The sequence below is a fragment of the Carcharhinus amblyrhynchos genome, chromosome 3, assembly GCF_965287045.1.
Source record: "Carcharhinus amblyrhynchos chromosome 3, sCarAmb.v2.hapA, whole genome shotgun sequence".
Classification (NCBI taxonomy): domain Eukaryota; kingdom Metazoa; phylum Chordata; class Chondrichthyes; order Carcharhiniformes; family Carcharhinidae; genus Carcharhinus; species Carcharhinus amblyrhynchos.
The window spans coordinates 8155679-8170202 of record NC_137326.1 but is presented as its reverse complement, the minus strand read 5'-3'; the positions used below and the strand labels follow the sequence as shown (position 1 = coordinate 8170202).

At 44.1% G+C, this 14524-nt stretch overlaps 1 protein-coding gene across 2 annotated transcripts in view; it reads right to left on the bottom strand.

The window, feature by feature from the left end:
- LOC145363507 (rab GDP dissociation inhibitor alpha-like) overlaps positions 1 to 14524 on the bottom strand; it is a 49013-nt gene that overhangs the window by 6008 nt on the left and 28481 nt on the right. For both annotated transcript variants that reach the window (XM_080218705.1, XM_080218709.1), the window contains exons 3-9: positions 12253 to 12352; positions 10958 to 11092; positions 6033 to 6231; positions 4517 to 4648; positions 3392 to 3495; positions 1772 to 1939; positions 679 to 823 (exon numbers count right to left, since the gene is read on the bottom strand). In XM_080218705.1, coding sequence (XP_080074831.1) covers positions 679 to 823; positions 1772 to 1939; positions 3392 to 3495; positions 4517 to 4648; positions 6033 to 6231; positions 10958 to 11092; positions 12253 to 12352 — 983 coding nt within the window. The remainder of the gene's footprint in view (positions 1 to 678; positions 824 to 1771; positions 1940 to 3391; positions 3496 to 4516; positions 4649 to 6032; positions 6232 to 10957; positions 11093 to 12252; positions 12353 to 14524) is intronic.

Here is a 14524-nt window from a genome sequence, read left to right as displayed (position 1 = left end):
GACAGAATTTTCCAGTGGTCCACACTGGTTGGCAGCAGGATGTTCTGGTCCCACCCAAGTCTACGGACTAGACGCTCTGGGATCAAGTCCAACGCCAGGACATGTTGGCCATGGAAGAAGTGTTCATAGTGTGATCCAATGGGCCGGTAATCAGCTTGGGAATCCTTCCACCGCTTCCCCCACCAAACGGGAAAAGCAAGTGTGAAGATACGCTTCAAAAGAGGAGCCATTAGTTGATCATTTAAAAACCTCTAAAGCACTAAGGAAGGGAGGGCTGCCTGATGTTTCCCCACCTCCTGTAACACAGATTAGAGTGGGCAGAAAGGCAATGGCAAGGGCACTCGCTTTAACTTTATGAACCCTTCTCCAGCAGGGAGCCAAAAATTCCAGCTCCTGGATACTGTGATTCAGAATGAGTGAAGGTGAACAAGGAAACTGCAGGCTCTCCATACATGGACAGCCCAAATGCCCCCCTCATCTATATTTAAACACATTTACTAAACCGGAATGAGGAGTTTCATATGGACCATAAACACCATTGTGACCCTCTGAAGGAAAACGGCTTGTTTCGGCACTATACATACTGTGATGTTGTGGAAAAGTGACTGCGTTATTCTTAATTCATCCTTACCAAGATAAAGTAATCATTGATATAAAATTACACAGAAAGTGCCTTACGATTTGTCAATAGGCTCCAGAAGCTCCAGCGCTGGCTGAACCTCCTTCTCGGGAGTACTGGTCTCCACGGTGGTGCTGACAATGGCAATATACTTTCCTTCAGCTGCCACGTTGTGTGTGTACGACATGAGGCAAACATAAATGTCTGGAAGAAGAAGTTATTTCTTTATTTACGTGTTTCAAGAAATCTAGCTCAACAAAATTGCATCATTTTAAGATGATGAGGAGGACAGATAGAGTGGACATGCAGAGACTATTTCCTCGGGTGGATGTAGCTGTTACTAGGGGGCAAAAATATAAGGTTTATGGTGGGAGATATAGGAGTGATGTCCGAGGTAGATTCTTTATTCAGAGAGTGGCTGGTGTGTGCAATACACTGCTGTGATAGCGGTTATTGGATAGGCACATGGAGCACACCAGAATGATAGGGAGTGGGATAGCTTGATCTTGGGTTGGGGCATAGCTTGGCACAACATCGAGAGCCAAAGGGCCTGTATTGTGTTGTCCTGTTCTATGTTCTATTACCACTCCCCAATGGTTGCGATGATCCCTTTCTGCTCTCCTTTTTTGGATGACTTCCAATTCTGCTGGAGTACTATTCTCCTGGCGTTGGCAATCCTACGATTTGTTCAAGTGGCCAACCCTTATACGCGTGCAGAGAAGGCTGTTTGACTGTGGTGAAGGTGGCATGGATGGAAGGACTAATATGCTGTCCTTGTCCAACATCCATTCACAAGGATATTCCACCAAGGGTGACTGAAGAGCCATCAGGAGTGAGAGCCTTTGCTTTGTTTAAACCCTCATTAACCCGGACTACAAGTCAGTTTCGGAACCCAGCCTTGCCTTGGCAGAGATGAGTTACTTCAACAAGAGTTGGTGATTGAGTCGGCCACTGTGACACACAAGGAGGCCATTCAGCCCACCACTCAAGATGGTTGGCAACCTGCAACTTACTGCATGAAAGAGCTTCCCACAGCATTTCCAGATAGATATTTGTTTAAGATCTACTTATGGTGCCAATGTCTCTACACCATTATATCTATGCAATTCCTCCCCCTCATACAATGCATATTACTTTAATGTCATGCATTACCTGACTTCCTGTTGACTTGCATCTGTGGAATAATGATCTGGCAGGAGTTACAATCATTTGTGTTTTTGATTGGATGGCTGAGGATGCAGATAACCCTTATGACCTTTCCAACCTTCTTTACCTTGCTCGGTACATAGCTGGGATCACAAATCAGCTGCTTACAACGAGCTGTCTGCAAGTGAAGAAGAAGAAAAACCAACTTAAATGCTCTGAATTAATGAGTTGACAGTTTGTGGCCAGCAAGTGGATCCCAAACCAGTTGCCCCAATAAATGCGTGGGGTTACAGGGATACTAGGGGATTTTCACAGTCACTTCATTGCAATGTTAACGTAAGCCTACTTGTGACGCGAATAAACAAACTTTAAAATGTTAAAATAGGGTCCGGGTGGGATTGTTGTTAGTGTTGGCTCGATGAATTGAAAAGCCTTTGTCTGCACTGTAGGGATTCTATGATTCGAGGTTAAAATAGTGAAGGGTGTGCTTTAAGAACCAAACGAAACCCGACACTGAGCTCACATTCTAGAGTGGGATTTGAACTGAAAACCTTCTGCTTCAGAAGCGTGGTACCATTGACCAAACCAGCTGACAGAAGCACCATTACTGCAGCCCCAATTCCGTGTCAGCTCTCTTCGAGGTGATAAAAGAGAATCACATTCTTCTTCTGTTATCGTCAAGGCATTTGTTTCAAAGCTTCACATCTCAGTAACATGGTCTGCTCCATTCGGTTCTTCTTTACTCAACTTACATAAGAATTTGTGGCAGAGAAACTAGCCATTTTACCCAACTGCTTTATATGAGCCTCCTCTCACCCTACCTAGCTTTAATCCTGCCCACATTTCCTCCAATTATTTTAATCTCCGATATTCTTATTTGATTTATTCAAGGTACCCATGCAATCCTGGAAGATCAGCTTCGATGGAGATGGAGGGATGCGAGAAAGATTCACTTTTATATATTTTTATTCATTTGTGGGATATGGGCATTGCTGGCTGACAAACATTTTTTGCCCATTCCCAGTTGTCTGAGGGCAGTTGAGAGTCAACCACATTGCTGTGGCTCTGGAGTCACATGTAGGCCAGACCAGGTAAGGATGGCAGATTTCCTTCCCAGAAAAGCATTAGTGAACCAGGTGGGTTTTTTCCCTGACAATCGAAGATGGTTTCACGGTGATCAGTAGATTCTTAATTCAGGATTTTTTATTTTTAAATTGAATTCAAATGGCACCATTTGCCGTGGTGGGATTCGAACCCGGGTCCCCAGAATCTTAGCTGAGTTTCTGGATTAATAGTCTAGTGATAATACCACTCGGCCATCGCCTCCTCCTGCATTCTTCAACAACTCGGGGCATCCTAAAGTATTCCATAATCAAGGAAGCACCCCAAAGTGTTGTTACTGTTGTAATACAAGAGGAGCATGAGGTGCGTAAACAAACATGTTGGGTTAAATGACTTGTTTCTGTGTTGCATTCCATATTTGCCACATTCTAACCACTCGAGTAAAGAAGTGTCTTCCTTATTTTGTTGGATTTATTATTGACATTTATACTTATGATCCCAAAATCTTGTTAATCTAGTCTCTAAAAAGAATTGTAGTACAGCTTCACGCCATACAAGACAGACTTGCCTCTCCTTCTGACTTGACGCCCACCACATGTCCCTTCTCAAACACAATTTCATCCACTGATTTGTTCAGCATGTACGTACCCCCATATATAGCACTCAGTCTGGCAAAGAGAGAAGAAGGAGAGAGAAAGAAACATCAGAACCCAAATACTGAGCAAAAGGTCACTCATGTTATCCAACAGAGCAAGTGCAGGGTCAGCCAACTGGGTCTCCAGCTCTATGGTCACCGGATGTTATGCCAACACTGGCATTATATGGTGCAATCTTCACTTTGCCCTACCATTTGACATCAGTGAATATCGAGCCAAGAACAATGGCACGAAAATTGCTGCATTCTGGTTGCCTCGTAACAGTTGTGTGTGAAAACATCTTAGCAGGAATGACTGGGCTAGGAATTTACAACACAGTGCCGTATATATTTATCAAGCATTAAATTATCAAATACCACTGACTTTAATCTCATTCTTTGAGAGAGTGTTCTTGAAATTGGACTCCTATTATTAGAGGACTACACAGGGCACTTTCTCAATTTATCAAAAGTTTTGTGATAGTAGACCCAGGCTGCTCACCTACCAATAGGGCGGCACAGTGGGTAACCCTGCTGCCTCACAGTGCCACGGACCTGGCTTCGATTCCCGGCTTGGGTCACTGTCCGTGTGGAGTTCGCACGTTCTCCCCGTGTCTACGTGGGTTTCCTCCCACAGTCTGAAAGATGCGCTGGTTCGGTGCATTAGGCCGACCAGGCGCCGGACTGTGGCGACTAGGGGAATTTCACAGTAACTTCATTGCAGTGTTAATGTGAGCTTTAACCGTGACAAAGAAATAAACTTTACTCATATTTCTAGGTGCAAGAAGTGGAAGAATTTTTCCAATTGGTAGCAGAAAAACCCCACCAAAAACAAACTCTAGAAAAAAATGAATGAGGATATTACTTAAAATAAAACAAGTGAATTCTGCGCTGATTTGGCTGATGGAAATCTTGTGGCTATGGGTATGGAGGGGGTTTGCACCACCATCTGGTGGCTGAAGCATGCAATTACAGGAGTGAAGATCACAGTGCAGTGATGCCCATATCAAGGAGGCAAACAAATTTAATGCATTATACACAGATGTGTCAGTTACCTAGCAAAGCCCTGCGGCAGCTCTCCAAGTCCGTACAGCGGGTAGAGGTAGGGGCTCTTGCTGTATCGTACCAATGACTCACTGTACAATTTAATGCGATTGATGGCATCCAGACATGGTTGGTCCAAGTAACTGGGAAACAATACAGAATTGGTCAGATACCTTTTCCAAATCACAAACTCCCACCGATCTCCTATCACCCTTAGATTTTGGTGGTTAAATGCGATACACGGTGTGCTACCAACAGTCTAGAAGGATCACAGGTCCACTCTTTGATCAGTGCAGACTAAATCAGCACACTTTAATCAATGGTAAAGCCCCCAGACCTTTGGTTGTAGGTTGAGGGACAGTGTTGACCAGGATGTTAGAATTCTCTCTGTACAACAACGTGGGCCGGAATTCTCCAGCCAATCACGTTGGCAGGATTCTCCGGCCCCGCATCCCTTGCTGCAGAATTTCTGGTGGAACGGGGTGCCTTCAATTCCCATCGATAGCTGCGAGAACAGAGGACCCCAACGAACGGTGCATGATCTCCCGCCACTCAGGAGAGGCCAGAGAATCTCGCCCAGGGTGTACAACCTTTCACAACAATTGGAATAAGCAGACAACCCTTCAGTCTAATGTCCTTCCAGTGGACAGCACATTTCAACAATGTATCAATGCCTCCAGTGCATCACAAAGAAGACAAGCTAATATTATGTGTTCAAACTCTTGGTACGGGGCTCAAACGTTCAAGTCTTCTCTCTCAATTTAATGTAGATCACAATAATTAATACTGCCGTGTCACTCTCGGCACATTTGAACTATGTAAAGCATTCAGGCCACTGGCATCGATTGTCATATTAAATGAGAAACTGACTGAGGTTTAACTTTGCAGTCAGCATCTGACAGAGGCTTTAAATGGAAGAACATAAGAACTAGGAGCAGGAGTAGGCCGTTTGGCCCCTCGAGCCTGCTCCACCATTCAGTAAGATCATGGCTGATCTTATCACAGACTCAGCTCCACTTACCTGCCCGCTCACCATAACCATAACCCTTAATTCCTCTACTGTTCAAAAATTTATCTACCCTTGCCTTAAAAATATTCAATGAGGCAGCCTCAACTGCTTCACTGGGCAGGGAATTTCACAAATTAAGCAAATTTTTGGCCGAGGAAGTTAGGAAAACAAAGGAAAGAACAACTATTGCAGTTTGGGATGGTGATAGTCGCCATGGTGATAGAATTGATGTTCTAATTCCATCAATTAATGTCTTGACTGCAAAAGAGCAGCCCTGACACTTGCTCCATCACTCACCCAAGTACCCTTTCTGTACTACACTGAAGCACCTTACCAAATTGGAGAATCATGGTAACCAAGCACCTCTCTGTCTCGCTTTCCTCCTTAGCGGACTTAAAAACGACCTGTTTGACCAAGCTTTTGGCCATCTAGCCTAGTATTACATGGTCGAGTGTGACAAGTTGTCATGATTGCTGTACGATATAGATCAAATGTACCAAGTCAAGAAAAAGACATACTCATCTGTTCTGTATAGAGCCAAAGCATGTCCTGTGAAATCAATGACATCTTGTCCAAGGTCAAATTTCTTGTAGACCTCTCGCATGGTGGTCTTTTTGGGCTCGATGCCTTGGGTTGTTTTAGGGTCATGCTCATCAAAGCCAACAACAAACATTAAAAATTTTCGGAAGCGGCGTTTTTCAAACATGCCCATTAGATCTGATGGGAAAAAGGGAAAAATTCTGAATATTCAATGCTGCCGTTTACCTCTGAACTGTCCACTTCCCCCGACACAACCATATTGTCTCACAGCTTCATACTCCACTTCATGCAGCTGATGTGCTTGGCTGAAGGCCCCACAACCCATTTGTTCCCATCCTTTGAAACTACCAACTGCACCATTTTGCCTGGACAATATCTGGTTGTTGCAATGTCCAGGGCCTGACCACCTGGCACAGATCCAAGAAGTGAAACGCACTTTAGGTACAGACAACGAAAGCAGAAAAATGTTGCCACAAAAGTAGTCTAACAACATGGACAGAACTCTACCACCTTGCCTGCCAAGGAATCGGAGGGGGGGGGGGGGGGGGGGGGTGTGTGTGTGTGTGTGTGTGTGTGTGTGTGTGTGTGTGTGTGTGTGTGTGTCGTACAACGGAAATGTCCATTGGCCTCGGGTGGAATTTTACCGTCTTGTCCGAGCAAGGTCATAAAATCCCACCCCACGTCTCTCTAAAACCACAGACACATCATCAAATAATGCATGCATTGTGGAAAGATGAAGAAAAGCCAACAACTCGTGGGCTTCAGAAGTTTAACCAAGAGCTGGAATGACGTCAAAATGAAGCCAGCAGAGGAAAAAGTCGAGTCTATGTTTTGCTCAGTTCTCAGCTGTCGGCCATTCCAAGTTATTCTCCTCAGTTCGCACGAAATAAAATGAGCCAGGAGCTAAGTATGTAGCCATGTTTCCCAGTATCAGGTCATCAATTGTTCCAAAAGTGAATGAAGACTTTTGGACGAAGGGTCACAGATCTGAGACATTAACTCTGCTTCCCTCAGATGTTGCCAAAGCTGCTGAGTGTTTCCAGCATTTTCTGTTTTTATTTCAGGCTTCCAGTATACTTGGTGTTTAAACTAAAACTCTGCTACACAGATTCCTTTAGATAGCTATATGGAATTCAGTCTTGGACCAGATTCCATGGAAAATAAATATCCTGTCTTTCTCAAGACACTTGCAGTGTTGAAATCCAGATTAACTGCATCATCTCTTAGTTTCACACAAGTCCATGGTTCCTTCAGTCCTTTCTTCTATTATTGACCTGCCAAGCTTGGTGTTATCTACCCACACCTGCTCTCCTGACCTAAACTATAGACACTGGTTTTTCACACATGTCAATGTCAATCTTGAGAGACCCATTTCTGTTCATCTTCCAGGGGTGCAATTTTAACCTATGGGAGTATTTAATTCAGACAGTAGCCAAGTAACATCAGGCAGAGCAACCCTCAAGGCACCAGAGGCCTGGGAAGAAAAGTAAACATTCTGCCTTAAATCAACTTAGAGGACAAAATAATTGTGCAGTCATTTTTCAGTTAAAAGGACTTTATAAATCTCAACACTCTCATTTGAGGCAAACCTTCTTGCTGCTGCACTCCACTGGCTGCGTACATCTATCTAAACACCATTAAAATTGGTTTTTACTGCTAATCTAAGCACTTGTTTAGTGCCAGATGCTTTCTTTTTTTAAGCAGCTGTTTCGGCATTCAAATCACTTAGAATGTTGGGAGTCTTTTATAGACCTCCAAAAAGTTCTAGAGAGGTTGAGGAAAGGATTGCAGAGACGATCCTGGTTAGGAGTGAAAGTAATAGGGTAATTGTTATGGGGGATTTTAACTTTACTAACATTGATTGGAATAGCTATAGCTCTAGCTCGTTAGAGGGGTCAGTTTTTGTTCAGAGTGTGCAGGAAGGTTTTTTAACTCAATATGTAGATAGGCCAACTAGAGGTGAGGCTATATTGGACTTGGTGCTGGGAAATGAGCCAGACCAGGTGCTAGACTTGGAAGTTGGTGTGCTTTTTGGTGATAGTGACCACAATTCGGTTACGTTCACCTTAGTGATGGAAAGGGATAGGCATGAACCTCGGGTCAGTAGTTTTAGCTGGGGGAAGGGTAACTATGAGGCCATTAGGAGAGAATTAGGAAGCATTGGTTGGACTAGGAGATTACAGGGACTAGGAACGTCTGAAATGTGGAGTTTGTTCAAGGAGCAGCTACTGTGGGTCTGTGATAGGTATGTCCCTGTCAGGCAAGGAGGAATTGGTAGGGCTAGGGAACCGTGGTGCACGAAAAAAGTTGATTTGTTGGTTAGGAAGAAGAAGGAGGCTTATGTTCGGATGAGGCTTGAGGGCTCGGGTAGTGCAGTAGAAAGCTTTAGATTGGCTAGGAGGGAGTTGAAGAGGGAGTTAAGAAGGGCTAGAAGAGGGCATGAGATGACTTTGGCTGATAGGATTAAGGAGAATCCTAAGGCGTTCTATAGGTATGTCAAGAATAGAAGGTTGGTCAGGGCAAGATTAGGGCCAGTTACAGACAGTAGGGGGAAGTTGTGTGTGGAACCGGAAGAGATTGGAGAGGCATTGAACCATTATTTCTCTTCGGTGTTCACACAGGACGATATGAATGTAGCTGAGGAGGTCACTGGGGTGAAGGGGTGTAAAATAGAAAGTATTGTAGTTGATACAGAGGATGTGTTGGATATTCTAGAAGGGTTGAAAATAGATAAGTCCCCTGGTCCTGACGGGATTTACCCTAGGATTCTATGGGAGGCAAGAGAGGTGATTGCAGAGCCACTGGCTCTGATCTTCAGGTCGTCGTTGGTCTCTGGTATAGTACCGGATGATTGGAGGACAGCGAATGTTGTCCCATTGTTTAAGAAGGGGAGCAGAGACTTCCCTGGGAATTATAGACCAGTGAGTCTTACTTCTGTAGTGGGCAAGGTTTTAGAAAGAATTATTAGGGATAGGATTTATAGTTATTTGGAGAGTAATGAATTGATTAGAGATAGTCAGCATGGTTTTGTAGCGGGAAGGTCGTGCCTTACTAACCTTATTGAGTTCTTTGAGAAGGTGACCAAAGAGGTGGATAGGGGTAAGGCAGTAGATGTGGTATATATGGATTTTAGTAAGGCGTTTGATAAGGTTCACCATGGTATGCTTCTGCAGAAAATGCAGATGTATGGGATTGGTGGTAATTTAGGTACTTGGATCAGGAATTGGTTAGCAGATAGGAGACAGAGGGTGGTGGTTGATGGTAATTATTCATCATGGAGTTCGGTTACGAGTGGTGTGCCTCAGGGATCTGTTTTGGGGCCACTGCTGTTCGTAATCTTTATTAATGATCTGGATGAGGGTATAGTTGGGTGGATTAGTAAGTTTGCTGATGACACCAAAGTCGGAGGTGTGGTAGATTGTGAGGAAGGGTGTCGAAGTTTGCAGGGTGACTTGGACAGGTTGCAGAGCTGGGCCGCGAGGTGGCGGATGGAGTTTAATGCGGAGAAGTGTGAGGTAATCCATTTCGGTAGGAATAACAGATGTGTTGAGTATAGGGCTAACGGGAGGACTTTGAATAGAGTGGAGGAGCAGAGGGATCTAGGTGTATGTGTACATAGATCCCTGAAAGTTGGGAATCAAGTAGATAAGGTTGTTAAGAAGGCATACGGTGTCTTGGCGTTTATTGGTAGGGGGATTGAATTTAGGAGTCGCAGCGTCATGTTGCAACTGTACACAACTCTGGTGCGGCCGCACTTGGAGTACTGTGTGCAGTTCTGGTCCCCACATTACAGGAAGGATGTGGAGGCTTTGGAGAGGGTGCAGAGGAGGTTTACCAGGATGTTGCCTGGTATGCAGGGGAGGTCCTATGAGGAGAGACTGAGGGATTTGGGGTTGTTTTCACTGGAAAGAAGGCGGCTAAGAGGGGATCTTATAGAAACATATAAGATGATTAGAGGTTTAGATAGGGTGGATGGTGATAGCCTGTTTCCTCGGATGGAGAAATCTAGCACGAGGGGGCATGGCTTTAAATTAAGGGGGGGTAGTTATAGGACGGATGTCAGGGGCAGGTTCTTTACCCAGAGGGTGGTGAGGGACTGGAATGCCCTGCCTGCTGCAGTTGTAAATGCGCCTAGTTTGGGGGCGTTTAAGAGATTGGTGGATAGGTTTATGGACGAAAAAGGAGTGGTTTAGATTAGTGGGTCAATGTTTTTTTTTTAAAATAAGACTGGTCGGCGCAACATTGTGGGCCGAAGGGCCTGTTCCGCGCTGTAATGTTCTATGTTCTATGTTCTATGTTCTAAAGTCATAGAGGTTTACAACATGGAAACAGGCTGTTTGGCCCATCTTGTCCATGCTGCCCAGTTTTTAAAGACTAACGCAGTCCCAATTTCCCGTATTTGGCCCATATCCCTCTATACCCATCTTACCCATGTAACTGTCTAAATGCTCCTTAAAAGACAAAATTGTACCTGCCTCGACTACTACCTCTGGCAGCTTGTTCCAGACACTCACCACCCTCTGTGTGAAATAATTGGACCCTTTTGTATCTTATGGGAAAATACAAAACAGCTCAAACAGATTCAGCTCTCGACACTTCTCTGATGGGCCAACTAAATCACACACTCAAATCTCTGGACTGGGTTTGAACCCATGAGTTGTCCTGAGAGGAAAGTATACTACTAACCTCAAATAAAGACTGCCAACAGTGTCATGGACACTTCAGTTCAAAAACATTAAAGTGCCACTGATAACAATGTCATCAAGAGGTGAAAATTAGTAGTTTTTTTCTTAAAACTTTCTTCAAATGAAAAACTTTTGTAGGAAAATAAAAACTAAATGCCTGAAAAAAGAAATACAATCCCAGTCTTCCAAACGATTGTGAATCAGGCGCTTATACTCACCGGAAGCTAAAGCTTCAGTCTCTGTGGATGGGACCTTGTGGATTTTCCCTGCTTTATACACAAAACTTCCTTCTACCACCTTGAAGTCCAGGTAACGGGTGACCTCTGTGTAAAGCAGCATCTTAACAAGCTGGCCTGCAAAGACAGACAATCATCAACAGCTGTATAAATTATACAGAATATCCCAGCAACACCAAGTACAACAGCTAAATTCTGATGTCATGAGCGTGTAGACAAGAAGCGTTCAAAATTGACATTTGGAGGTGCAAAGAACAAATAAAAAACTCCTCGGAAACATGTTCCGTCTGCAAGTACGTACCTGCTGGAAAATACACATTTATTATTGGGCGGCACGGTGGTTAGCACTGCTGCCTCACAGTGCCAGGGACCTGTGCTCGATTCTCGGCTTGGGTCACCGTCTGTGTGGAGTCTGCACGTTCTCCCCGTTTCTGCATGGGTTTCCTCCGGGTGTTCTAGTTTCCTCCCACAATCTGAAAGACGTGCTGGTTAGGTGGATTGGCGGTGTTGAATTCTCCCTCAGTGCACCCGAACAAGTGCCGGAGTGTGGCAACTAGGGGATTTTCACAGTAACTTAATTGCAGTGTTAACGTACGCCTACTCGTGACTAATAAATAAACTTTACTTTTACTTTACCAGGAGAACTCTCTGCTCTTCAAACACTGTCATGGGACCTTTAACATCCACCAGAAGTGGTAAATGGGGTCTTAGTTTAACATTTCAAGCAAAACAGCAGCATCGCCTGAGTACTGTATTGGAGTGTCAGCTTAGATATGGGCTCGAGTGCTGATGTGGTACAGGTGACTCACAGGTAACTTAGCTAAGAGTATATGGTTGTAATGTTCTAAGTTAACAAGCCCATTCATAGAATCCTTAGAGTGCCGAAGGAAGCCATTCAGCCCATCAAGCCTGCACCGACAATAATTCCACCCAGGTCTTATCCCCATGATGCCATGTGTGGGCCTTGCTAATCTGCCAAACATTAAAGGGGCAATTTATCATCGCCAATCAACCTAACCCGCACACCTTTGAACTGTAGGAAGAAACCAGAGCACCCAGAGAAAACCCACGCATTCACGGGGAGAATGTGTAAGCTCCACGCGGACAGTGACCCGAGGCTGGAATTGAACCTGCGTCCCTGGCGCCATCAAGCAGCAATGCTAACCACTGTGCCGCCATGCCATCATTGCATATCTTCATACTTCAAATGTATTTCAATTCCAGCTGTGACTTTCCATTTACACACATCTTAAAAAATAAAACATGCCATTCTTTACCATTTGCCATAAGGAATTTGGGTATCAGATCTACATTCCAGTCCCTGCCTCTTCCCATTGATTCTGGAGGACTCCCAGCAGCTTTGAACCTTTTAAATAGCTGAAGAAAAAGGAAAACACATTTAGTTTCATCTTCTCAGGTTTATTTTTAAAATGATCCATTCCAGTGGTTTTTTTGTATCGTGGGCTCCACAGCCAACTTGTGACCCACTTCACGGATACTACACATTGGAGAACTTGCACGTATCTAGTATCTTCCATGCTGTCAGAACTTCTCAGAGCGCTTTACGGCTATTCAAATATAACAACTATTGTAACGTCGGAAATACAGCAATTATCTTTTTGTGCAGCACGGTCTAACAAACACCTATTGCAATGATGGTCAGATAATCAGTCGTTTTAGTGACATTGATTGAAGGACAATTGTTGGGTTAGACACTGGGGGAACTGCCTCGCTCTTCTCCATACTAGCAGCATGGGATTGTTATGCCCACATGAGGGGGCAGACAGGGTCTTAGTTTAGCAGCTCATCCAACAAAAAAGGGAAGTGATGACCCAGTGATATTATCACTAGACTATTACTCCAGCTAATTTTCTGGGGACCAGGATTCAAATCCCATCATGGCAGGCAGTTCAAATTGAATTCAATTAAAGAAAAAATCTGGAATTAAAAATCTACTGATGACCATGAAACCATTGTCGATTGAGGTAAAAATCCATCTGGTTCACTGATGTCCTTTAGGGAAAGAAATCTGCTGTCCTTACCTGGTCTGGCCTACATGTGACTCCAGAGCCACAGCAATGTGGTTGACTCTCAACTGCCCTCTGGAAATGGCCAAGCAAGGCACTCAGTCGTTCATGAAGGCAGCTCACCATCACTTTCTCAATGGCAACTAGGGATGTCTCACGAATAAATAAAAGACAGTCAACACCTCGGACAGTGCAGCACGCCTTCAGTACTCTACTGATTATGTGCTCTGGAGTGGTTCCTGAACCCACAGCTTAAGTGCCATCCGCTGAGCCACAAGTGACATCTCAGTGGTGGCAATAACATCAAATTTCAATTGTGCCATCGTGTGCACTTGCTGAATGAAGACAAGGTACTTCTCAGTGGAAGAGCAAAGAGAAATAACAGCTTCATTAAAAAAAAGTTCTATTTTAGCAGCACCTGTTTCAGTGTCTGAATCATGAGCCTTGTAAAATTTCCAAGAGTGAAGGGACTTAACATGTCATCACCCTCTAACATACTATAAAAATCTATAAGTGCAAGTATCTTGTCTGCAGCAATGTTATCCCAGTGCAAGCTGATGATCAAATGGGTATTTGGAATTACGAGTTCACCCTGAACGCTCTGTGGAGATGTATTATAGGTTGTGCAGCTGAAGCATAGGTTTCCACCCTATTCAATGCTGAGTTAGTTGTCAGCTAGCCGGATCATTTTTCAGCACACTTGGACTTGGCCTGCTTTACTTGAATGAGTCAGAAGTAGCAATTGCACTATAAAAACATAGAAATAAATCCTACAATCATACCTTGCTAAAAAATGAGAAACAAGGGCAGCAGGTTGAGGACAATGAACCTCATCACTATGTACTACTTTGACACGGGGATTCCATTACATTAGTAATGGCCGCTGACTACTCAATGGAAAAAGAACAACTTCCAGTCTTCCTTTACAAAACCTGTAATAGCCAACTTCTGAAAAGTCAACAAAACCAGTGAACGGTCTTACTTTGGACACCTCACATTCACTTCAGAACAATTTTTAATTACATAGCACCCCAATATCCCATTGCATTTCACAGAGCCACGTCAGGTTAGATCCTAAGAAAACAGAGCAGAAGTAGCCCATGCTGCCCGTTGAGCCTGTGCTGTCATTAAATAAAATCATGGCTGAACTGACCTTCACATTAATTCCACTTCCCTGGCTGATACCATAATCCTGAACCCCCGTGAATAGATTTAGATTTTTGATCTACAGCATTGAGTGAGACAACAACCCAGACTTCCCTGCATTCTGGGGAAGAGAATGCCAAACACTAACAACCTGATGAGAAGAAATTCCTCCTCATCTCAGACCTGAGTGGGAGCCTCTTACTTTGAAACTGTGCCCCTAGTCCTGGACGTCCCCACAAGAGGAAATACCCTCTCGGTAACTATGCTGTCAAACGCCTCAGTATCTTAAACTTAAAATAAGATCACCTCTCATTCTGCTAAGCTCCACTGAGGACAAGCACAACCTACTCAACCTTTCCTCACAAGATAATCCCTT